Genomic DNA, 26,161 nt, shown 5'->3' with positions numbered 1-26,161 from the left:
TTAAATTCAATTAAAACAAATTGTGTGTGTGGGTCTCGTTTTTTCCCCTATATATCGTGGGAACCAACCAGTGTCCCTACAATGAAATGACTTAATAAACATACTAAATACCATCTTAATGAAATCATAAAAATGTTTATGAGAAGCTTATGTTTAAGGGTATGTATAGAAACCATCATAAGCTCAGTATAAAGGCAACAGGAGTCAATGGAAAGTCCCCACCAGGATACGCATGTGTGAATGCAGGAGTCCAACTTTTTGTCTTCTTTTAAACATCTGTTGTATTTGATGTAGAGGGGAGTCTGCTAACAGATGGTCATAGCTGATGACCCGTGTGGTGCAGACTCTGCCGGGTTTAAACACACTAACACTTGCATGCCAATGGATGTTATAAAATAAATGGCACATACATGAAGGGACATAGGGACTGCGCAGATTTATCAGTCATCCAGTGCAGGGCGCTGCATTAAACCTCACAGCTCTCTTTTCATGAATAAGCATGAGCCGGCAGACTGCCAATGCAGGAATGCACCATGTCTTATCAGAAACAGCATCATCATCACTGATGAAGTCTTTTATAGCCTCAAGGCGATGGTTTGCGAGACATGAACTCATTCAGATCTTTTCAGCATAACCTTTCATGGTAGGTGTTTAAAGATTGGAAAACATACTGATCGAATGTAACCATAACCATCTACCATATATCTACATTTCAGGAGCAACATATCAAAATCAGTACTGATAAAAAATAAGAAATGCAAAATAACTCAGAGGTGCTTAATACTGGGTAGCTGTTGTTTCAGCACCATCTCTGCTGGACTGCAAAATCTCCTCTGCGACAAAACCAAATCATGTCATGGACCAGGTCTCCTCCTTTTCATATGTAGATCAGATTAGTTGTATTAATAATGCACAACCTTAAAGACAAATCATATGACTATGCCTATAAAAGGAAAATCAATTGGATTTCAGCACAAAGAAGCATTTTTAAACAGATATAAATGAAGAATTTAAGCACTCGTTTGAATCAAATCAAAGTTCGCACACATTCTTAAAAGTTAAGCATTGTATCTAATGGAAATATGGAGTGTTATTCCATCAGTCTGAAGCACAGTATCCGCAACATTGCAGTGAATGGAACAATGCGTCCTTTCTCAAGCAATAGATTATCTGTTCCATTAACATCTTCAAAAGCACGGATTAGAGGAATTGAAATAGCAGCGTGTCAGAGAACTTCAGAGAATATGCAGGTATATATATGCAAATCATGCTGACCGTTTAAACTCGATATTATGGCTTTATGTAAATAATGAAATATAGTGGTTTACCTGTTCGGCGTGTTGCGTCCGCTGCAGGCTTCCTCTCGGAGCGCTGTGTGAACGCCGGTGTTGGTGAAGAGCCGCCCACACTTCATCACGCCCACTGCCACTTAACACCGCCCACTACTGAATAATTACCGTAAATCTCAGTATGAATGCGCCCATACAGCTATTTAACGAAATTTAACTTTCCGTAGATTATTATTAGGAATGAATTGTTTTATTCACCAAGGGTGGATTAAATGTATCAAAAGTGACAGCAAAAAAATTTAAATTATTACAAAAAGTCTATTTCTATTTTGAAAATATAATATTAATTCGATACCGGTTTTCAGCATTGATGATAATAAGACATGTTTCTTGAGCAGCAAATCAGCATAATATTAGAATGATTTCTGAAGGATCATGGTCGGGAGTAATGATGCTGAAAATTCAGCATAGCCATCACAGAAATAAATTACTTTTTACACTAGAATTTAAATTGAAAACAGTTTTATTACATAGTAATAATATTTGTCAACCTGTATTCAGTCACAAGTAGCATGGGTATATTTGTGGCAATAGATAACAATACATTGTATAGGTCAGAATTATCGTTTTTCTTGTAGGCCTATGCCAAAAATCATTAGGATATTAAGTAAACATCATGTTCCATAAAGATATTTTGTAAATTTCCAAACGTAAATATATGAAACATTTATTTTTGTGAGTGAATGCAGCAAAATCGCGAACATAAATGGACAACTTTAAAGGCGATTTTCTCAATATTTTGATTTTTTTGCACCCTCAGATTCCAGATTTTCAAATAGTTGTATCTCGGCCAGATATAATTCTATCCTAACAAACCATACACCAACTGGAAGCTTATTTATTCAGCTTTTAGCTGATATATAAATCTCAATTATAATTCATCTAAAAATTGACCCATGTGACTGATGGTTGTATGGTCCAGGTGCACATTTCACAATATTAGACATTCCACAGAAGAAGAAAAATGCATACAGGTTTGGAAACACATGAGAGTAAATGAATGAAGATTTTTGTTATAACCTTTTAAGTAATGTATGACCTTAAATTGGACATACAAGTGAACCTGTGGGTTTAGAAGCATGTAACACAGCCTTTCTTAGCTAAGAATCAGGCAACATAATCTCATACTCACTCTAACCACATTCATCTCAGGGCGGAAATTAGGGACCTATAAATTATGAATGATCCCCGAGAGGCCAGTTAAAACAACTGGCATTTTTATACCAATGTACGTTTTAGTTGATAGTCACAATGGGTTTTCTTTTCCAACTTGGTAAACAAACGCCGCCCTTTAAACCTCAGATGCTTGCCAGTGTTACAAAGCTAAATTAAAAAGATATGGTTTGAGTCATGTTGTCATAGAGACAAAAATGTAGGAGACAAAGTGAGAGAGACACTCTTAAATTAGAAAAGCTGAATGAAGGCCCAGTGCACACTCAAGAGCACTTATCACTATGGAGACAGCCCTTCCAAGGGGTGAGATTTGGGTGTGCATTAGTACTTGATTCAGGAGAGTTAGTGTATCATGTCTGTCATGATGTCTCTCACTGCAGTCAGGGGTCCAGTTTTAAAAGGACCTTCAGACAGATTTCAAACACTACTACCCACAGAATGTGACAAAATGTACAATGCACAACATATCTAAAATGTAGAGGCAAAATTGTTTATCATTTATCAAATATTTTATATTTTCATAATATTCAATTCAATCCAATCAGGCACACCTTAATGACCATTTAAAATCACAATATGCTTTGTGTTAAAAAAATATATCCCCATAAAGACCTGTTTTTCTTTGAAGACCATTTTGATAATCTAAGGAACCTTTTGTGTAATGGAAAAGATCCATGGATGTTAAAGGGGTCCTATTTATGCACTTTTACGAAGTCTTGACTTTGTTTTTTGGAATTTTGTTTACTAGAATATGTTATCATGCTTGATTGTTCAAAAATGTATTATTTCTCACATATTTTACACTATTACAGCACCTCACTCCCCAGTCTGCAAGTACTAAAGGTTTCTGTATGGTGGAGTTACCAGATCTATGGGCGAGGCCATAAACAGAGGAGCCTTTTCAAACGCGTTACCTGATTAACCCACGTCACAGTGTGGGGGTTTAGGGGTGGGGTCGGGTGAAGGGCATCATTTTCAATGCATGATTTATAAATACCTACCAGTTTGAAAACACCCACACATTTAGAAACGGCCACTTTTGTTCCGCAGGTCCCCATACTGGCTGGAACACACTGATTTCGATGAAGTCCCTCCTTCTGAAATACGAAATGTGCTATGATTGGTTAGCTTGTCTAGTGTGTTGTGATTGGCAGCAAATAGCATGTTCGGGAAACGTGCACCTCCATAAATCTATAACTGAGAGTTCTTATAGTGTAAATATTACGAATGGGGTCATTTTCAAACCAATTCGAGCCTGATTCAGACCCTGACAATGTTAACGAACAAGAGGATCATGCAGAACGGATTTCATGCACAGACATTGCAGGCACGGATTTCACAGGACGCTTCAGAGTGATTCAGATGATTTTTGTAATTACCTTTTATATTATAGATATGATGTTATCCACCATTTAATTGTGATATTTGTAGGAAAACTAGGTAATACAAACAATAATCGATCACAAAACCATGCTTAACTCTCCCAAGGAGCAGTGAAACGTCTTACAAAAGCGAGAACTTACCAAAGCAACAGAAAACAAGCTGTTCTCCATAAAATGTGCAGATAAACGTTGTTATAATATTCAGGAACAGTGTTTAAAATGAATTTTAGCTACACTCGTAGCTTAGGAAGGTCAAACAAATGAGTTTTGGAAATGTTGTAGAAAAAAACATTTTCCTCTCTTTGACGTAGGACAACACTGTCTTCTCTAATGCAGCTCAACCAGTCCCCTTTTTTGCGTATTCCGTGGGCGGGATTATTTAAATGAGTAGGCTACCATTGTGACTTCATAAAATGCCGAAAAATATCCGGTTGTTCTTGGAAAGTGGATTCAGTAAATAAAATATCTCCCCCTTGAAGTGGACTTTGAGCTTTGCAACCTTGCGGATCTTTTTATGCTCAAACTGCAACATTACACTAACTAAAGTTGAAAAAGTGAAAAAGCATTACAGGAGTGTATCAGCGCAGACTGTCCTTGTAAAACTCCCCCTGCTGGCAGAAGTAAATCACTGATCCTCTCTCACTGGAGCTATAAATAATGATCTCCATTCTCAGAGTTCACAACAAAAGAGTCTTATCGAGCTTTCAGAACAGCACAGATCAATACTGTGGCTATGCGCCACACAGACTATATTCACCTATTCTGCAGAAGAAAAAACAAAACAAAAAACAGTGTTCTCACAGTAGGGAGAGGGAGATTTCAGATGCTCTGTTCCCAAGCCTAGTGAACAGTATACCAGTATGTTACGCCATCAGAGGCTTTTCCAAAATATCATGTTGTTGCCTAAATGTAAGGTATCAAATGTGGTGTAGAAGAGAATCCTAAAAATGCACTCCACCAAGCATAGTGATAAAATAAATCCAAGATGGTGGAAGAGGCTAAAAAAATGTAGAATATTTAATTAAAAACTGAAGAACTATTGCTCAAATTCTTAAAAAATCTAATAAAAAAAAACGTTTATTCTTTTAGGATGCTGTCTAAAAAGAGCCTGTAAGCTAAATGTTGTGTTCAGACTTTTTAAGAAGTGAAGGCCATTAAGAAGAAAAGCAAGTGAGATAATATCTTATTGACAGGCCCAGATGAAGGCTGCAACCTTGACCCCTACTTATAGCCAATTAGCCTTTCCCGAGTGAGTGTGTAGATGTGTGTGGGCTGCTTGTGAGATGTTCTAATCAGCTTACTGCTCAAAGAGATCAAAGACTACACACACACACAAGCGGCAGGGACACACAGACAGACCAAGGATCATTGCAATAGGATTTTGAGCTGTAAAGTTTTAAACTCATTTTCAGTGATCTGTTAAAAAAGTTACTGTTTTGTCCCATTTGCCCCTAACAGGCTGTTTTCTAGCAAATTCAATTTTAAGGAGCAAATGCGGCACATTAGTGCCCCTTTGTGGCTGATATAATTATTACACCCATGTACACTGCCTGCCTGCTCAAAGAACAGTCTGGGTTCAATATCAATTAATATAAATCATGAAGTTGTACTTTTGGAAAACACCTTTTAGGATGATTGATTTATTTTTTCTGGAAGTTTAAAGTGTAATACAAATTGACGTTTAGTTCTATTTAACCTGACATATTCCACAAATAACAAGGTCTCCATTGCGTTCATAAAATGTGATAAAGAAAGACTGTTAACTTCAAAGTGAGGCAGCCTAAATCAATTTATTGTATGAGGTAAATTTACACTGCTTTCCAACACAGTGCTTTTCCCACAGTACTGAATAAATTATGTAAAAAGATGAGTTTTGAGAGTTAAAAGAAAATCATTTATGATTTGTTCTATCCTTCCAAAAATGTGAGCACAAAAATATAAATTGTACTTTGTACAAAAATAGTTTACATCAATTAATTATGTAATTCCTTACAGTTTATACTTTTAATTGGCTGGGTTAAGATGTTTAATACATTACACTGTGGAGAAGGCTTTGGGATGCAAACTGTTTAAAATCCTTAAAAAATAACTTATACAAAAATAATTTGAGAAAAACAACTTTAGAGGCTATAGAAACAAAGTGAAAAACATCAGTTTACTACACTGTGTCATAACTGCCTAAAAACAGAAAGAGTGATTTATGTAACAGAGTGGAACCATGATGGCTGATATTGTGCCTCAGTGTGATGTCATTTCCTGGTCCATATCAGATGTTGTGCTTTGGTGCTCTGGAAGTCTGTAAACAGCACAGAAAAATATCTGTCAAACGAAGGACAAGCAAGAAAATCATTTATTTCTCTAAATTGTAACATTTTAAATAATTTACTCGACCATTCAAACGTTTGGGGTGGGGAAGACATTTTTATGTTTTTGAAAGAAGGCTCTTATACTCACCAAGCCTGCATTTATTTGATTAAAAAACAGTTATAGTGTGAAATATTTTATGATTCAATATTCAAAATGGCATTTTTTTTTATTATTACAATCTTCATTACTCCAGTCAAGAAAGATTTCTTATTATTAATAATATTGAAAAGAGTTGTTACTGAATATTTTTGTGGAAACCATGATAAATGTATTTCAGGATTCTTTTATGAATAATAATATTTTTTTTAAATATCTGTTAATTTATAACATTGATCTGAAATAGAAATTTGTAACAATGTATAAGTCTTCATTTTAATTTAATGCATGAATAAAAGTATTATCGCTTTTTCAAAAGCAAAAAAAATCACACTCAGGGTGGTGACTGTATTGTGTGCATGTTATTCCTAATGTGTCCATAAGTGGGAGTTATGGCACTATAATGGGACGCACAGAAAATACTGTGCATTGAACAGCTTTACTGAGATTTATTAGTTATGTCCAAATTAGTCAAGCTTCAACAACAAAGGATAGAGAAGCAACATGACGTTGCCTTGAAAGGCTTAGGATATTAGGATATTCCATTTGACATATACATCTTACTTTGATCCGTCCTCACATCTCAATCTCACATCCTTTCCTCACGTCTTAAAAGGAAAGATCTAAAACGCAAGGAAAGGAAACAAAGATGCACAATCAAAGAAAAGAGAAGGACCCTGACCATTAAATCCTATCTTCATCACACCTCAAAGTTTCCTCATCTTCACCAGTCAGAGGGAACATACGCCTCTTCCATGGTGGCAATGGCTACATAAGAGGGGGAAAAAATGAATACAAGTTTGATAGACAGGCAGATTAAATTAGGTTAAAAAATATATATTTGACCTCTCTGTCCTCCACACTGGCTTCTGACGGAGCTTCAGGAGGACTGAAGGTCCAGGTGGAGGGGACAGGAGAATATACAGATGGGTTACAGTGAGCAAGGTGGTCTCTCACAGGTACAGAAAAACAGCTTCTCCTGGATGACCCGTGGAGGGAAAGAAAAGGAAAGACACAACAAAGAAAAGTTCAATAATCAGCAGCAAATATGTACTGGAGAATACATATGCAATAAGTGCACATCTATAGCCATAATACACACAGACCTGATCTTGTTTCTTCCATCCTGATCCCAGTAAAACCAGCGGAGTTTCTCTCTACGCTCATAACTCTGGTGTCTCTGAATGAAATCTTCATCTTCTATTTCTTCTAACTGAGAGATATAAAGCCCATCACTCCACAACAAACTAAAACTGATGACATTCACCATTTTTTTGACCTACAGTAAGTTTATAACTATAAAACGTACCCCTTCCTCCTGCTCATCCTTCTCTCTTTTCAGTAAAGGAGAAATATCTACCTTTCGCCAACTGCAGTGAGTAAAGAGAACAGAATACAGAAAATGAGAAAAAAATTAAAACAAGAATTCATCCACATCTTTATGTATCAGCAGTTATTGAAAGTGAAGCGTACATCACACAATTGGTACATATCATTATATAGTTATTTTTTCTGGAAATTCTAAGAAAAATTGTTTGATTAAATTACCGCTAAGTAATGCCAAAAATAACTATGCCAAAATGCCTCAAATAACCAAAAGATTATTAGTCATAACAAATGTATGAAAAATCTTAAACAGTCAAACTAACATTATCTTAGCATTCAAATACACTATCGTTCCAAAGTTTGGGGTCAGTACAGTTTTCTGTTTTGAGAAATGAATACTTATATATTCAGCAAGGATGAATTAAATGGATCAATGGTGATTTTAAAGACATTTATAAAGTTACAAAATATTTCTGCTTCAAATAAATGCTGTTTTTTGACTATTTAACAAAAAATCCTGAAAAAATGTATCACAGTTTCCACTTTTTTCAATATTGATAATAAGAAGAAATGTTTCTTGAGAAGCAAATCAGCATATTAGAATGATTTCTGAAGGATTATGTGACTGAAGACTGCTGAATATCCAGCTTTACCATCACAGGAATAAATTACCTTTGTTTTAAAATAAAAACTGCTGTTTAAACTGTAATAATATTTCACAATATAAGTTTTTACTGTATTTTTGATCAAATAAATGCAGCCTTGGTGAGCATTTGAAAGAGACTTTATTTGAAAGAGAAAACAATTTCCGACCCCAAACCTTTGAGTGGAAGTGTATTTCTACTGCAGTAAACAGTTTCTCTGGGGCCTGTACCATGATGGTAGTTGAACAAACTCAGGGTTACAGGATTAGTTTTGAGTTGACAAAACCAAACCAATCCAACCAGGCTTTGTTGGTACAATGATACTGATCATCAACTTTCTCTGTCAACTCAGGCTTTGATCCTGAGTTTAGGAGTTTAAGTGTGACATCAGTATCGAACAGCCAATCACATGTTGAGAAAGAGTGAAACTGAGATTAATTTCTCGCGAGAGAAGCAACGCAATTCACTTATTAAATAAAAGTATTAAAATATTAAGAATTTAAACAAATTTACACAGCAAGAAGAAAATAGCTATCTATGAAAGAGGACAACTAAAAGAAAAAGTCTCGCTACTGTATATCAGTGCAAGTAAAAGTTGTGAAGTTATTTTATACAGCTTATAAAGGTATAGAGAGAATTGAACATTTAAGCTCACATGTAGTCATTTTATAGCTTCATCTATTGATGCTAAAGCGAATTTATATTACCTTTATATATGTATTCATTTAAACTGCGTAATAATAATTAACTGAAATTGTATATGTGTGATTAAGGGTATAATAATTACATAAATAATATCTAAATCATACAAATTTATTATTCTAAATATGCATCACTAAAAACCAGACAATTTTGTCTTTAAAAATAATTTGCTATGTAGTGACCTTTAATTTGGAGTAGAAACAGGTGGAGTGACTTTATCGCATCAGTCATGTGACACTTTGCTCACAGCTGATTGGTCCAAGTTCGGTTTGCAACCTCTTACCTGGAACATAACCTGCCCCGGACCAGGTTAGCCGTGGAGCGTAAGTTACTATGGCGATGAACACTGCTAAAAGCCAAACCACTTTCATGGTCCCTAAAACCCAGGGTTGACGCAAACTAAACTGAAACATAGCTGGCTAGCCACCTAAACCGGCTTCATGGTATAGGCCCCTGGTGTCATTGTTGGCATGTGAAAACAATCAATACCTGGGTGTCAAAATGTTCTTATAATGAAGTCTTTCCACTTTCACTGAGTTGAACAGAGACATGGGAATAACAATGTCATCAATGCTGAATACACTCTCACAGTTCCTCCTGCGCAATGGGAACTAAAACAAAACAGGACAGTATATGATTATTTTCCTAGACTATCTAGATTAGCATTCCCCTTAAGCTAAGAAACTTGATCCAAAGATCCAAACTGATCTTTGTTTGGATTAGAGCAAACTGAGATACACAGTATTTATCATGGTTTGGTCAAAGGGCAGACCTGTGAGTTTCTCTGTTGTTTGGGTGTACAGTAAGAGACGGGCACATCCTCAAAAGATTCCTCCACATGACTGTCATCACTCTGGGAGATCAGATCAGACTTGGGAGTAATACTGGAGATCTGCAAGTCTAGAACGAAGCAGTATTACTACCTTAAACATCTCAGAGTCTTTGTTGTATTTGAGTGAAATGAAACACATGTACCCATTGGTCTGTCAGAGAAGTGCCTCCTCCTCTTGCCCTCGCTGTAAGCTCGACTGCGGTGCTCTTGGGCACATGACCGTCGTATAGGAGTGCTCTCCCTTCTGGGTCTCTTCAAATGCCTTCCATTTTTGGGTCGATGACTGCAATCTATAATGATTAATTATAGAACATAAAGACATATTCCTATTTATCAGAACATGCATATTTATAAGAAAACAACGAATATTCATAGCACACATGGGTGGGTTTCACAAAACGTCAAGATCACATCAAGGTCATATTTCACCCAAAAAATCTTAAATAAGGGATTTTGCATAAAGTAAGTAAAGCCTATTTTAGGGCCATAACTATTTTTTACATTGTGACTATTTCCATTACAATGAATCACATTTACGTCCCATATTTCTTTATCGTAATGCAAAAAGTGTGTGTGTGTGTGTGTGCGTGCGTGGCTGCGTGCGTGCGTGCGTGCGTGTGTGTGTTTGTGTACTGTCCACAGTGCCTTCAGGCTGGACTTGTGAGTTACTGTGATTTGTGAGTCTGTGTTGATCTCCACTCATGTTCTGGAAGCTAAAGGATTGCAGATAGACCGCCTGAGACACAGAGATAAACAAAGACAATACACCACAACATTATGACTAAACCCACCAAGCAGCCTGAGCCTACACACACTTTACATCATCCCACAAGCAGCCTGAGCCTACAAACACTTTACATCATCCCACACACTGGACTTCGGAACTCAGAAGAACTGACATTAAATGATCATTCACATCCAGGTCATGTGATGAAAAGAGCAATGGAGGGACCATGAGATGATTCTTAAGGAAATATTCCTAGCTTTTGTAGTTATTTTTTTTGTAGTTTGTTCACTGACTACAGGGGTGCTGGAAAGCACTGACAGAAAATCAACTAAACAGCATGAGGTGTGTTTTTATTTTAGACCATACTTCCATTCCAGTGCAATCACTCACTAACTGACAATATCTCTTTGTTAAGAATAGCATTGCTGTTTCAGGATCATTAGGCCCCCTAGTAAGACAATAACCAGCAGAGCAGAGAAGAGTGGCAGAGCATTAATGATTAGAGTGTGTGAGTCGGAGTCCAGTGCCAGGTCGGCTCACTTTAACCCCAGCACTGCATTAAGACTGTGGAGCAGATATCAGCATGACCTCCAGATCTGCACTGGGTATGTGTATTAAAAAGTATTGAGGACAGAGGTGCCTGAACATATTTAGGCAAACATGCTGATTCTGATGTCACAACATGGATATCAATTATGTTAGGTTTAATATTGTATTTTATGTTTTAATAAATAAATGTTATATAAAAATGTTTAAAAAAAATATATACACTACCGTTCAAAAGTTTGAGATTGGTAAGATTTTTTTGTTTTTGAAAGGATGCATTTATTTGATCAAAAATACAGTTAGACCTGTAATATTATGAAATATTATTACAGTTTAAATTAACCGTTTTCTATTTGAATATATTTTAAAATATAATTTATTCCTTTAATGGCAAAACTTAATTTTCAGAAGCCATTACTTCAGTCTCTTCACTCTTCAGTGTCACATGATCCTTCAGAAATCCTTCTAATATGCTGATTTAATATGCTCAATTAATATTTCTTATTATTATGCTGAAAACAGCTTAATATTTTTTTGGAAACCGTGAAACAATGTAAAAACAAAGTCTTTACTATCTTTAGTTTCTAAAATTTCTTACTCCAAACTTTCAAATGGTAGTGTATAAAAATATAAATTATAATCAAATTATTCTTTAAATGATAAAGAAAAATTGGTCATAAATAAAAACTTAAATCTAATAAATGTATCAAGGGTCGTTTGAGATTGTTTTGATAATGTAAATAAAAAAGAATATCAAGGAGATCATAGAAATACTAAGCGGGCTACAAGACTACAATATATGTCGGCTATTAAATAATTTTAAATAAATAAAATAATTTCAAGTGTGTGTGCTTAAGTGTGTGTAGGTGTGTACAGTGCATCAAGTTGAATTTTCAGCAGCCATTACTCCAGTCTTTTGTGTCACATGATCCTTTCATTATTTTACCTAATAATTACGTGTGCTGTGTATTTATATTAAAGTGTCTCTTTTTTTAGCATATCAAATTGCTAATGGCCAAAAACTTAATTTCAGTCTCTTTGTTTGACAAATTGTGTTGCTGTTAAAGTAATTTCTATTAAAGTACACAAAAAAAACATAGGGAAGAGCAAACACATTTTTAAACACGTGTACTTAAATGCATCCGCACACAAATACCATGAGAAGATTCTTACGGAATAATGATCGGGAGACTCTGCCTCTGGAGCCGAGACAGTGATGGGGACTGGAGCGCTCAGTATTCAGGAGGAGAGACTGCTGAAGCACATTTTCTTCAAACAGAGCATTTTGCAGATGGAAGGACGCTGGAGTTTCTGATGGATAGAGCAGGCAGGACACAGTCAAACCTCATTTATATAACACGCACAACAGGAAAACGTAATAGCTGTACTGCACTTAAATATAGTGCTGATACAGTAGATATGAGGCTTTGGTTAGTTAGTATGGAAACATCTGTACATAAAGAAAACATTTAAACATCTAGTCAAAATGTTAAACATTGTCAAATGTGAAAAATGTCGGACTTGACTGGATGTTGCATTTGAGCCATGTTACAGTATGAGCTGGATACAGAGGTTTTATTCTCATGACAACCAAGGCTAATTTGATCTACCTACTCCACATTCCTGCTGCTGCACGCAATCAGCAAAACAGCAGGAACGACACAATTTTGACATGCTGGAGAAACAATCTAATATGAAACAATTTATTCTGAGTGAATTGAAGTGGCAGCCTAATGCAGTGAGATGGAGGAGTGATTAATGGATTGCTGTAGTATTAACCTTTAACCTTTATGAAACCATTAATATCATAACATCCAATTACCACAGCAAAAATGTGAACAGCATTTTATCTAAAACAGCATGACATGTATCAATTGTGGATCAATTTACAATGCATTGCGACAGGCTCCATGGAAAAAAATCCTTGCAAGATGGTGGATGGAGTAGGAAAAAATTCAGTTTTAACCATTCATCTCTCTACCTGAGGACAGTGATAAAACACGATGCACTTTGCCGCCTGTTGTCTCAGAGGCAGGATCACAGGAGGTGCAATTGGGAAAAAGAGAAGAGGAAGACTGCAGGACCTGTGAAGAGAGAGACAGAAAGCAGATGTAACCAAAACAGGGAGGCTATGAGAAGTTATGGGCAGATGGGAGAATACAAATTACTAATCAAATGTCCGTTCCTGATGCTGAAGGCCTAATTTGCAGCTGAACAATCCAGTCCAAATTTGTCCTACTGAGCATTAAAAAAAATTAAAATAGTTGGAATTACACAGCTAAGTTACAGTAATAAGGCCAATTCGATGACACACATCGCTTTGGGGAACCAATCACGACATTAGCAATGCATGAAAAGGAAAATCATGGCAGCCAAAATCAGACAGCTACAAAATAAGATTCATAAACAAGGTTAAAGGAAGTGCACCAGCCCAGCTGGAAAATAGACTCAAAACATGGTGTGAGTCATGGTGCAATGTGAAGAGGGCTGACATGCCTTCTTCATTTTTGAAGCTTAATAAAAGTCCCATAATCACAATATGCTTTCACGGATTATACAAAATCTGTGTCATACAAAATTGGAATACAAACGGTCATACAAAATTGGAATAAAGTGTAGGCAGAATTTGACCGGATTTTCATTTTTGGCTGAACTATTCCTATAAAAGATTTAATGTGGTTTCTCTATTTCTTTTTCATTACATTTCATTTTGGTAAATACATCATCATCCTGCTGCTTCTAGGTTCTGGCCTTAAAACGAAGTATGTCTGGTTTACAGTTCCAGGCTGCTCATAGAGGACACTGAAGGACAGCAGGGTAGACCTCAAATCAGCCAGCAGTAATTACAAGATTATTATCATTTATGAAAGTGCAGCTGGCCTGAGCACAGCGTGTTAGCAGTTTTCAAGAGAAATGATAGAAAAAAGCTAGGCTATTCTTTCTGAGCTCCCCTGGGGGCTGTTGGGGAAACACACATACAAATAGACACCCACACACACACACACATACGTTGGGTTTTCTTGTTTTATAGGGACATTCCATAGACACAATGATTTAATTTAATAAATTTAAATTAAATTTAATAAATAAAGGTGGCTTGACTTAAATGGATCAAAAGTCACAGAAAAGACATGTATAAAACTATAAAAGGTTTATATTTCAAATAAATGCTGTTTGAATTTTCAATTAATCAAAGAATCCCGAAAGAAATATTATGGTTTCCACAAAAATATTAAGCAGCACAACTGTTTTTAACAATGATAATAATAAGAAATGTTTCTTGAGCATCAAACCAGTATATGTGACCCTGGACTACAAAACATATGGGTAATTTTTTTTTAAATTGAGATATATACACCATCTGAAATAAATAAATAAGCTTTCCATTTATGTATGGTTTGTTAGGATAGAACAATATTTTGCGCCTTTAAAGTTGTCCATTTATGTTCGCGAGTGTGCTGCATTCACTCACAAAAATAAATGTTTTATATATTTACGGTAGGTAGATTTTTGGCATAAAAGAAAAATCGATAGTTTTGACCCATACAATGTATTGTTGGCTATTGCCACAAATATACCCATGCTACTTGTGACTGGTTTTGTGATCCAGGCTCACATATTAGATTGATTTTTAAAAGATCATGTGACACTGAAGACTTGAGTAATGGCTGCTGAAAATTCAGCATAGTCAGCGCAGAAATAAATTACATTTTAAAATATATTCAAATAGAAAATAGTTATTTTTAATTGCAATAATATTTCATCACAGTCTCAAATAAATTAAGCCTTGGTGAGCATAAGATACTTCTTTCAAAAACGTCAGAAAAATCTTCCTGACCCCAAGCTTTTTAATGGTACCGAATGCTATGCCATGCCGTGCCGACTCATTATTCGATTAGATTCCCAAAAGTTAAGATAGTTTTACATAAATTTTGCTTAAAAATGCCAACCTGTTCTCTGTAAGACAATGGGTCCATGACAAAAAGTCTAGGCTTGTGATAGGTCAGAAGGGGTCGAGTCCGAGCTGACATACAGGTGACATCCACCTGAGGGAGATACTGTCGTCTGTGACATGTTCGCTTCCTCTTCTGCTTGACTTTGTGTAAACACTGTGGCCCGCTGGGAACAAAGGGACCCGTGTGTGTCACTTGGCTAAATAAATACAAAAGGAGGGATAAAATCTTCAGAAATTTGATCATACAATAAATAAAGAGGGAGAGATTCATTGATTCTCTTCTCCCTCGGATTCTCTCATCCTTTCCCACTTTCTAATTCTTCTCAATGTCTGGTCGCTCATTCAGTTTTCCACTGAGCCAAATTATTCATCCTGACATTCACTTGAGATACATAAATGTATACATAAATATATATATCAGAATGGGGGAGCTTCTACTGTGCTGCAATAAATACAAAATTCATGAATGAAATCAAGACAAACAGCTTTCCTGCAGGTGGTTCTGGAGCTAATGTATGACTAAATAAAATGATCTGTACTGTCAACAATGACAGAAAACTGTTTTTCTCAGGTGTGAATATTCTTATATCAATCTAGTTTCTTGAACAATAAACATCTACCAAACAATGCTTGAATAACATTTAGAACAATTAATCACAATTCCATTATTGATTTTAAAGTTTCTTTATTTCCACATAATATTCATTGCAGCATAATTTCTCGCAGTGTCTGAAACAGTTCAATAAGGATTCAGTCTCTCTAAACCCCTTCTTTTCGAGAGCCTACTCTGTTCTGATTGGTCAGATTGGCCAGTCTATTTTGATTGGTCTGCCGCTTCCAGTGCGTGTCTGAAACTAAAAGGTCAATACCATATATAAATTTCAGCTCCGGAAGCTTCCTCTGCACTTGTATACACATTGATATTAGCGCTGTCGCGGTGAAGGAATTTCCCTTGCGGTAATTTTGAGTGGCTCAATAGCGCGATATCCGGTATTATCGCCATTTATTTATTTATCTTGATTTATTTGTTGCTATATAAATGAGTGTACGATGTGGTCAGCATGCACAAAAACGAGGACATTTTAAGTAACCAATGTAACTGAAACTAAACAGCGTCTCTGCGCATTGAAAGGCTGTCACTCAGCGCATCATTACGGCGATGGACTGTCTTTGAGTCATTAAACCGTTCATTCAACGAACACGTTCAAAAACGCTGATTCATTAAAAGGTAGATGTGATGAAACAAAGTGTTAATTATTTTTAACTTTGAGCTCCACATTTCAAGGCTCAGCTGATGCATGCGTCACATGGCTAACGCTGAAGCGAATGCTTCACTAATAGAGACCAATGGCATTGATTTAATGCGTGACTCGCTAACTTTTTTTCCCGCGCCTTCCTCGCGCAGTTGATGGTAAATACCAATAAACGTTAAAAATACGACAAATATTTCCCTTTCCTTGGACACGGCAACCTTTTCACAAATATATATGACTTGACTTCAAAGACAGACCGGGTAATCGCACGCGCTCAGTCGATCTCTCATTCACTGTGTGTTTAAGCTTAAGTGCAAATCCACGAAGCCTCTGTACAAATCACTGTGATAAAGTCGTGTGTATCTTATTTAACATTCAATACACATGGCACAAAGTTCAAAACAAGAAGGATGTAGCCTTATGAAAAAAGAAAACACGTGAATATCGCGGTTGCTACGGTTACTTGCATTCCTCTGCGGTTAGCCTGTCAGTAGCGCGGTACTACAATATTGCGGTTATCGCGACAGCCCTAATTGATATGAATAGTAACAACTGCGTCTGTTTTACCCTGTCAATTCGAGCCAGAGTCCTCATCCTTTTGAAATGCATGCAAAGCGGATTTGCTTTCGCAGCACTACCAAAGACTGGCATTATGCAAATTTGTTACAAACCTAAGTAGCTTCATACAGGAAGACTGGAATTTTCTAAGCTTTGCAGACCATTTACATTCAAACAGTTATATGGCACACTACATGAAAGGTAAGATCCAACCAAGCAAAATAGGGGCACTTTCAATAAATGACCCTGTGACATATCTGAGGTTAATTTTAGCCTGTTGATGAGCTTGTAGGTGCAGGTTAGCTCCTCACCTGCTGTAAGTTGTTTTCTGTTGGCCTCTCCAGCGATTACAGGGTCCTTTAGACATAGGTGATGAAGAAGGTGAGGCACACAAAGATGGCATTAGGCTGTTCACAATCTGAGTCAGCTGCGCACTCTGAACACACACACAGACACAAACATGAATTTTGTGGGGTTGATATAATCAGTGTTTACGTCTATGTTCTTGTTTAAATGCCTGTGCTTTTCTTAAAAGAGTAGTTCACTTTAAAATGAAAATTACCCCATGATTTACTCACCCTTAAGCCATTGTAAGAGTATATGACTTTCTTCTTTCAGACGAATACAATCAGAGTTATAAACACCCTGACGCTTCCAAGCTTTATAATGGCAGTGAAGTGCAACCATCAGTTTGAAGCTCAAAAAAGTGCATCCATTCATCCATCACAAAAAATGCTCCACACAGCTCCGGGGGGTTAATAAGTGAAGTTCACAGCGTAATTTCAGAAGGAGTGAATCCATCTAATCTTTCAATGAACTGCCGTAGGATATAAGCAGCCGCTCACCTTGCTCTGGCATCAGCTGTTTTGGCCTCCCTCCACCTCCCCAACTCAAACATAATTTAGGCATCTTGCTACCATACTCATCACCCAAGCATTAGTAGTCCCACTGGGGGTTATATCTAAGCTTGAGTTGAAGTTGCTTTCTTGAGCCCCTCCATTGCGGAAAGCAAGCCAAATACTTTATTAGCTTAAAGATTAAAGTACGTCGCATTACTCGCATAAGTTACGCTTTAGACTTAAGTCGTATCTGTATGTTCGTTTGGCCGGAAGCTAGTTATTTTACTTTATAAAGTTTCTAAATATGGGTATTTTTCTAACACAAACTCATCGCTTTTACTTCAGAAGTCTTTTATTACCCCCCAGAGCACTTTTATGAGCTTCAAACTGATTGTTGCAATCCACAGCCATTATCAAGCTCGGAAGCATTAGGGTGTTTATTAATATAACTCTGATTGTATTCGTCTGATAGAAGAAAGTCATACGCACCTAGGATGGCTCGAGGGTGAGTAAATCATGGGGTAATTTTCATTCTAAAGTCAACTACTCCTTTAAGTACCTGTCTCTCAATGTTCCTCAGAAGGCGTGTGGGGCTGCTGGGTTCCATCTCTGGATCAGAGTGCAAATCTTGCATGTTCCCAGCTGTGAACGATAGATCCATTGTCTCCGCCCACAAGGTGTGTTGGATCTGCCTGTCCGTCAGGGGCTGAGACTCTGCTAAAACCACATGACCCTGGAAGACATTAAAGAAACATGCATCAAGTTCAATTCAACTATTTCAAATTAATCAGTATTGAAGTCTTAAATAGCAGTAGTCTTGCCATTCAAACTTGAATTTAAAGAAGTAGAATTAAAATGCAATGAAATTAAAAGAAATACTATAACTGGTGTGAATGTATTTTATCCAAATGCATGTTTTTAATAATAATAATAATAATGTTTCAAAATGTTTAATAATCAATGTTTCATTTGTAAATTCAAGTTTTCTGGAAAATTAGGTGTGCTATATTTTATAATGTGCGTTATATTTAATAAATTAATTTTATTTTAAAAACTGTGGTGGAAGTGCACTTCACTTTCCCAGAATTCTCTAATTTCTATCTTATAATCAATAGATTAAAATTAAATTTTTTATAAAACTATCTAAAAAAATATGGTGGCCATTTGAATGTGTTGAATGCAAAAATTTAAATATTGATGTCTGTTTTTTGACTATTTCACCCCTTTCAAGTCTTCCACATATTATGGAAGAATATACATAGTAAGTAAAAATAAATGATGTCATTGTTACAGCATTTATATTTTGACTGTTTGGACTAATTCATCTGTTATGTAAGAGTATTGCATATCTAGTGACTAAATTCCTTTTTAGTCATTCCAATTCACTATTCTGTTAGGCATGGCAATTTCAAATCAAATTCAAAGGGAGAGCATTCTTAATTTTTTTAATTCTAACTGTACAGCCCATTTCCTTCCTGATCTAGTAGATGCTGTGTTAGTTCTTCACCTTATTAGAGAGGATCTGCTGCTGGAGTTTTCCAAGCCACTGAATCTGAGAGTCCAGCTCAGAAAGTCTCATCTTAAGCCACGTCCAGCGACTGCAGAGTTCAGCTCTGTCCTTCAGCCATCTCCACTCAAAGACACGACAACTGCCCCCCACAAAGACAGAAAAGGTCATTTACAACTGAGATTTTATCCAAAGTGACTTCACACAAAGAAAATCCTCCAGGAGCAATCTTGGCAGAGTGTTTAGGAAACCTGTTCATGGAACTGACCCAAAACATAACAATCACAGAGGCAACAGGAGAGGATCTGAATACTATCTGTCTGTCTGTCTTCCTCTCTGCAGATACATACATTAGCGCAGACTCTCACCCCAAATTGGCAAATTACAGGAATAAATACAAAGCAGTGGAGCAGCAGTGAACTAAAACAAATACATTGGGAAGAATGAGATCTCCTGCTGGGTCAACAGTCTTTCTGCTCACTGTATAAACAAACTCTTCACCTCTCTAACCAGCCTACTTTCTCTCTCAGAGTCGACACACATTTACAGGGCACATCCCCGCTTCAACAAAACAAATGGCAGTCATAGAACAAGTGAGCAACCAAATCTAGCATTCCTGAATGGAAAATATGAGACCATAGATGGCTTTGTTGCTTCCTTTGATCCTCAAGGGAGTTCAAACCAAATAATATCACTATATACACTCTTTATTGCACTGCATATATTCCAAAGCCAACTGAGCAGACACTGAAGCTCCAGTAAAACTTTGGGTCTTTTGATTTTTTTTCAGAATTAAGTAACCACAACTTAACCACTTTTAAAATGTGAACATCTGTGAAAGAAAAGAGAGTACTGACGTCAAAGGTGTGCATTCCACTGGCTGAGAGCCGGATCTCAATCCACAAAAAGTGTCCTTAAGCAATTCTGCTTCTAAAGCCAGATTACTCATTTAAAACCTTATAGCAGTGTTCTCATATCCAGCTTCTTCGGAGAATCATAGACTGTATGATGGTAGATGGTAATTGAGATTGCCGGGACATATGGAAAAGTCACTGAAACTATTTTGTCATGGCCTGAGGGGAAGTAGATCCAACAACCACAGACAGCTGCTAGCTAGACTAAGGGGTGTTCACTCTTACAGCAATTTCTAGCAAAAAAGCAAACAGAACTAAAACATGAGTGCAATGGGACAAAGTTGACAAATTTATTAAAATCAGGGATATTATAGTTAACTCAAATTAAAACCATAAAATACTTTTTGTTTCTTGAAATAAAATAAACCTGTATTTATATTATAAATATTTATGTATTTATTTATAATATAAGATATATGTTACATATACACACAAAATAATCCAATACAACCCGAAAGTTGCTCCTCGTGCCCAATAAAGCCATTGTAGCTCTTAGCTTTATGAACAATTCTACAGACCTCCAAGCCAATTCTGGCTCCTTGTCCCTTCCTGCTTGACAAGTCTCTCATACAGATACTGAATGAGGGATTAGAAGGGATACAACTAGAAAAATGTACTTCAATAAATCATTCCCATTTTCTAGGAGTTTCCTGAGAGATACATTCTCTTCAAAGATGATGTTCTCCCATCCAAGTTTATGCTGGGACCTTACAGTGTAAGTGCAGAGTGGTCGAGCAAATAACAGAGAAGGACATGAAAGCTCTGATCAACAGGCTGGCGAAGGGCAGCCTGATCTCTATTTATTTACTCATCCCAGGGAAAGGAGAGTGCAGCTGTCTGTTTCACTACGGCTGTACAGAAACAGGATCAGAGGAAGAGCCAGCTGCACATGAACACACTACATAAAAATCTTTACCATGAGGGAGAAATATGGTGACAATTTCTCAACAGCTGTGTACAGAACAGAGTTCTTCTGTGTCTGTGAGCAAAGCTCCTAACAAAACATATAGCACTGCCAGAGTCAAATGCTTCCTCTTTCCATCTATATGGTGCTGCTTGTTTTCCCAAACCTGTCGTAACGCTCCCTCGCTGCTTGCCAAAGACTGACGCCTGGCCTGTCATTAAAAGTTCTTTTTTACTGCCTGGCAGCAACAACGTAGATATTTATTCTACCCTTCAATTCACCTACTTCAAAATCTCCCCCAAAGTTATTTTTTGGTATTTTTAACTGAATCTTATATTTTTTCTTTATTAAGCTTTTTGACTTACATAGTAATAGTGTCAATTCAATTCTAAGGTTTTGCTATATGTATTCAAAAGTAGGTTTTTAAAAGTAAAAAGTAAGTCTTCTATTCAGCAAGGATGCATTAAATTGACAGTTCAAAAGATTTCTTTTTCAAATAAATGCTGCTCTTTTCAGCTTTCTATTTATCAAAGACTCCTGAAAAAATGTATCAGTGTTTCCTCAAAAATATTAATCAACACAACTTTTCTCAACATTACTCCACTCTCCATATTGACAGGGGGTCAGTCCATTAACATTGATAATAAATGTTTCTTAAGCATCAAATCAGCATATTTGAATGATTTCTGAAAGATTGTGTGAGACTGAAGACTGGAGTTATGATGCTGAACATTCAGCTTTAAATTTTTACAATTCAGGAATAAATTACATTTTAAAATATCTTAAATAGAAAACAGTTATTTTAAATTGTTATAATATTTCACGATATCACTTTTTGATTGTAATTTTTACTGTATGTAAAAAAATCTTACCAAACAAACATTTTTTTTTACATTGGAGTGTACAGAGCTAGAAATAATAGGCTATCCTCAGAAGTAATTCAAGAGCATTTGTTTTAGAAACAGTCTGAAATTTAAATGTTTATCAGTGAACTATCAGCAAATAGAGACCATTTCTGTCTGTTCCTCACACACAGCTATCATATGGATTCAGAAGACTTGTAATATAGCACAGTAGTCACATATACAGACCACTTTTATGGTACTTTTTTGCCATTTATTGAGCTAGATAGACATGAACTGTTCTCTTTTTTTACTTTGAACTGTTGTTGTATGAAAATAAGTTAAAGATCAAAATGAGCTACCCCTTTTGTGTTCTACTAAAAAACAAAAGCATAGAGGTTTTTAACAATATGAGTACAGTAAACAAAAAAAACACTTGTTAATGTCTTCCAATTAAGTCCATCTCCTTTAGTCAGAACTCAATTTGATTTTAAGGTCAACATTCATTAAGAAGAGCATTCAACATCACATCATACTCACTGTGGATCCACTGAGGTCCCTCTGGAGTCTTCATGTTGCCACTCTTCATCTGAGCTGCTAACTGTGGCATCTGAGTCAAGAGACTCCATCACCCTGTGCAGAACAGCATGGCCACTGTGTACTAAATTCTGCACATCTCTGGATTTCAGAGGTTGCCCTTGTGCTTGAGGGTACTGAAGGTTTCTTCCAAGAGCGTGATATTCCGCCTGCATCTCTACAGCATTTAAAGTCTCAAAAAAATGCTCTGATGTCATGGGGTACTTTGTAGAACGACATGTTTCAAGAAGTTTGCTCTTCAAACCCTCCAGTTGGTGGTTATAGTGTCTAGAGGCATGTTCGCCAAGCATCGCCAACACCCTCTGTTGTAAACGTCCAGCTCGATTCGCCAATGAAACATGCTGGGAAAGATGCCACAATGACTGAATCATCAATCCTTCCTCCATTTCCTCCACACTGTCAACAAATGTCTGATTTGAAGCATTGAAGCAATGTGGTATTTGCACTGAGGAAAGTGATTTGGTGTCCCCTTGACAGTCTCTTGTAGAACAACCATGTCGCAGAGGGCTGGGGTTGTGACTGGGCTCTACCACGTCTTGTCCACTGTCTTCAAAAATGGGCATGAAACACATTTGTGGAGCACCTGCTGTAGAACCCACCGAGTTTCTGTTCAAAGAGAGGAGGGTGAATAGTGGTTCTGGGCTTGACCGCAGAAAGGCTTTGGGGTGTGAATCCTGAAACATAGGCGACAGGAGCATCTGCGGGAGGTGAGGAGAACCTTTAGAGGACAGGAGGTCCAGATGGACCATTGAAGGGAGGTTCTGCCAAATCTTCTGTCCAAAACTATTCTCCACATCCACACCTAGTGCAACACCGCTGTTGTCCATATTTCCACTCAAAGCAGAAGATAAAATGGATTTAATAGATTTTGATCTGATGTTTGGATGAGTCATATACTGATGGATATCCTCAGATTCATGTCTTATAACATCATCTGAAAATGATCGTACAGATCGGTCGAGAGAGACACCGATTATTAAAACAGATTATAAGTTACTGTATAAGCGATATGACTGTGTGAAAGTAAATGTTTGTGATATCCTCTAACTTTATCAATAACAATCGTAATTTAAAAGGATCTGTCAAACTATAGCAGAAAAACAAGCGAACAACTGCAAATATTCGTAAACGGATAGATTACAACTAGCTATGCCTCCGCTCACGCGATAGGCGTAATAGCTATTATGAAAATAACGGCAAGATGGAAAAATAACGTCATCTTACCTTTAACAGCTTCTCATTTCAAAAACAAAACTCGGAAAGACAGCAATATGTTATCATCCATGAATGAATCATAAATACAGTCCTGCAAGTAATATAAAATACTGATTTGTCAGTTTGATTAGCAGAAATCGACCGATCCGTTCGATGTTCCTTATCACCTCTGAACAGCCGCCACCGGAGGACCGAGAGAGAGAGAGAGAGAGAGAGAGTGCGAGAGTGTGTGTATTTTATATCATCTTTAGTTTTCTTTTAATCTAGTTAACCTAAAATTCGCAATGAGCGTTATCGTCGTTTGTTTTTTTGATAACCCGATTTTTTGTTTGTGACTACAGTCAATGAAAACATCAAGCAGACCAAACATGTCATGCATGAGATATTCGGCATATTTGTGGCAAAGTTTTGAACTGTCAGGTAAGAAAATATCCATACGTGACATATTAAGATGATTCCTGTGATTTCTGAGGAAAATAGATCCCAAAAACGGATCCCAAACATTTTTTCTTTCAGGTTGGATAAGGAAGAATGGTTTTCCTGAGAGCTGCTCTCAAGGTTTGTTTTGCTTACTTCTTCCTAAGTGCGTGTATAGGCTTGAAACACAGTGAAACACTACTCCGAACATAATTTGGTCGTAATGTGCATTCAGTCCACTAGGTGGGACTACAACTATTTGGATTTGGAGTTGAAACAAAAAGTGCATGTTAACAATAATACCTCATCTTTGTGTTGAGTAGAATAATATTATCATATATAACACCTGGAACATTAACTTAAGATTAGAAGAAGAAAAAAAGATTTTCTTCCATAATAACATAACATTTAGGCCTACTGCAGGCAATCAAAATAAAAAGACAAAATGTGTTCACTTATGCATATATCTTTTTTACTCTTATGTAGTTTCCATATAATTGGTGTGCAAAAGGCCCCTTAATAATAAGATGATGCTAGAGCAATGTAGCACTATTTTAGTTGGGACTCTTATTATGAACTCTGTGGGGAGTGACCGGAAGAGCAGCTTTCTCTTCCGCTTAGTGCGAATGGCAGATTGGATCAGCCGCTGCTAGTAATCAGGTTCACCGCAATCACGAACAGCTGAAGACGCGTTTCAGAAGCATTATTGCCTTTCAGGTGGATGTATCTTGTGTCTGGGTGCGTCCTATAAAGAAGAAACCACACACACACACATTCAAGCCTCTACATCCTTTACTACGAGCACACCAAACATGTCTATGCCAGCTAATGGTTATTCAGCCCATTTATGAGCCAAACCCACGTCAGTTGAAGCATGGCCTACTGACTACTCCAGGTCTCAGCTAAGTGTGCTTAACATGGTCACATCGTGTCATTGTCCACCAAGCCTTGCATGTGCAACAGCAATCGTCTTCATGCTCAAACACAGTTAAGGAACTCCATTCCCTCTGGAGGCTGCTCTCATCAGTCTACTGCACTATTGATCTCAAGTTTTCATAGCTTGTTAAAGTTTATGTAAAGGCTGTCTCCTCCTCTCATGCTAATTCTGCATACCAGTGAGAATAAATCCAGTTCAAACTGATACTTCACTCTGTGGTGTTCTTACCGACACACCTGGTTCACTGCGATCCAACTAGCCCTAGTAGCTTCAGGTAGTTCTTCGCTACATTTTGTGGTCCTTCGAGCCGAATCGCAGCTGTGCTGGGAGCATGCAACGGAGTGATGAAGCATCGTGGGCCCCATCCACTCGGCCCAGGCGGCAGTTAAGGCAGCCATCATATTTGAGAGATTATGAGGTCAGTGTAGCACGACCGAAGATACATGACTCGCATGTCAGCCCGCTACCACATGCGCCAACCAGGGAAGAGTGGAGTTCACAGCCTCATGTAAAGTGGAGTAGACTCCCCAATGCACGGGATGATTATTCCATGAGCTCTGGGGAGAGCATTAACAACACGAGCCTAGGATGGCTACATGCCCCTATGCCCTACACGGAGGATGAACCGAGCGGGTTACACAGAGAGAGCCTGGAGTACAGTTTAGCCTCACCTCATGGTACTAGAAGGGAGTCGGGTGAGTTAACAACCTCGGCCAGAGTGCTAGGAGCAGCGCAGCGGGATCCGTCTTCAGAGCGATGGCCAGTGCCACCCCTTCCATTACCAGGTGACTCATTAGCGTTAGAGGAAGAGGAGTATGATGAGGGACTGCCCCCTCCACCATGGCCTTCGTTTGATTACCCTCCATCATCTGCGGTTGCGGAGGATCAGCGTGTGGTCACCGCTATAGACAGAATGATGAGCGAGTTACAATTGATGAGGGACAGTCTGACTTCCAATGTCACAGCCCATACTCGGCTACATTCTACCCCTCGTAGCTTGAACAGCCCTCAACCTACACGAGGTCCTGAACATCACAACGTCCGGTCCTACACCCGGGGGCTAGAACCCTACATGCCCA

General features: G+C 37.4%; 2 protein-coding genes across 18 annotated transcripts in view; both read right to left on the bottom strand.

The window, feature by feature from the left end:
- map2 (microtubule-associated protein 2) overlaps positions 1–1,384 on the bottom strand; it is a 135,780-nt gene extending 134,396 nt beyond the window's left edge. For all 14 annotated transcript variants that reach the window (XM_077216076.1, XM_077216080.1, XM_077216082.1 and 11 more), the window contains exon 1: positions 1,329–1,384. The gene's annotated coding sequence lies outside the window, so the exon portion shown is untranslated. The remainder of the gene's footprint in view (positions 1–1,328) is intronic.
- A 4,291-nt stretch (positions 1,385–5,675) lies between these two features.
- Positions 5,676–24,334, bottom strand: kansl1l (KAT8 regulatory NSL complex subunit 1-like). 4 transcript variants are annotated; one of them, XM_077215269.1, is made up of 16 exons: positions 23,738–24,334; positions 22,457–23,447; positions 19,257–19,398; positions 18,309–18,482; positions 17,222–17,346; positions 15,095–15,296; positions 13,126–13,228; positions 12,318–12,455; positions 10,015–10,161; positions 9,812–9,939; positions 9,529–9,650; positions 7,677–7,737; positions 7,474–7,580; positions 7,214–7,346; positions 7,050–7,135; positions 5,676–6,200 (listed from the first exon to the last, which is right to left on the bottom strand). In XM_077215269.1, exons 2-15 carry the CDS (start codon positions 23,404–23,406, stop codon positions 7,052–7,054), a joined length of 2,616 nt encoding a protein of 871 aa, XP_077071384.1. In that variant the 5' UTR covers positions 23,407–23,447; positions 23,738–24,334; the 3' UTR covers positions 5,676–6,200; positions 7,050–7,051. The 4 variants fall into 4 exon arrangements, with proteins under 4 accessions (XP_077071384.1, XP_077071385.1, XP_077071383.1 ...); XM_077215270.1 differs by having other exon boundaries at positions 7,074–7,135; XM_077215268.1 differs by having other exon boundaries at positions 5,993–6,200; positions 7,074–7,135; positions 15,095–15,263; positions 23,738–23,921.
- Positions 24,335–26,161: the final 1,827 nt, after the last annotated feature.

This window comes from Siphateles boraxobius, unplaced genomic scaffold (genome assembly GCF_051911475.1).
Source record: "Siphateles boraxobius isolate OS27281-9 unplaced genomic scaffold, OSU_SipBor_1 7, whole genome shotgun sequence".
Taxonomy (NCBI): domain Eukaryota; kingdom Metazoa; phylum Chordata; class Actinopteri; order Cypriniformes; family Leuciscidae; genus Siphateles; species Siphateles boraxobius.
Note: the sequence above shows the minus strand (reverse complement) of the source record. Positions and strands in the feature narration are given on the sequence as shown.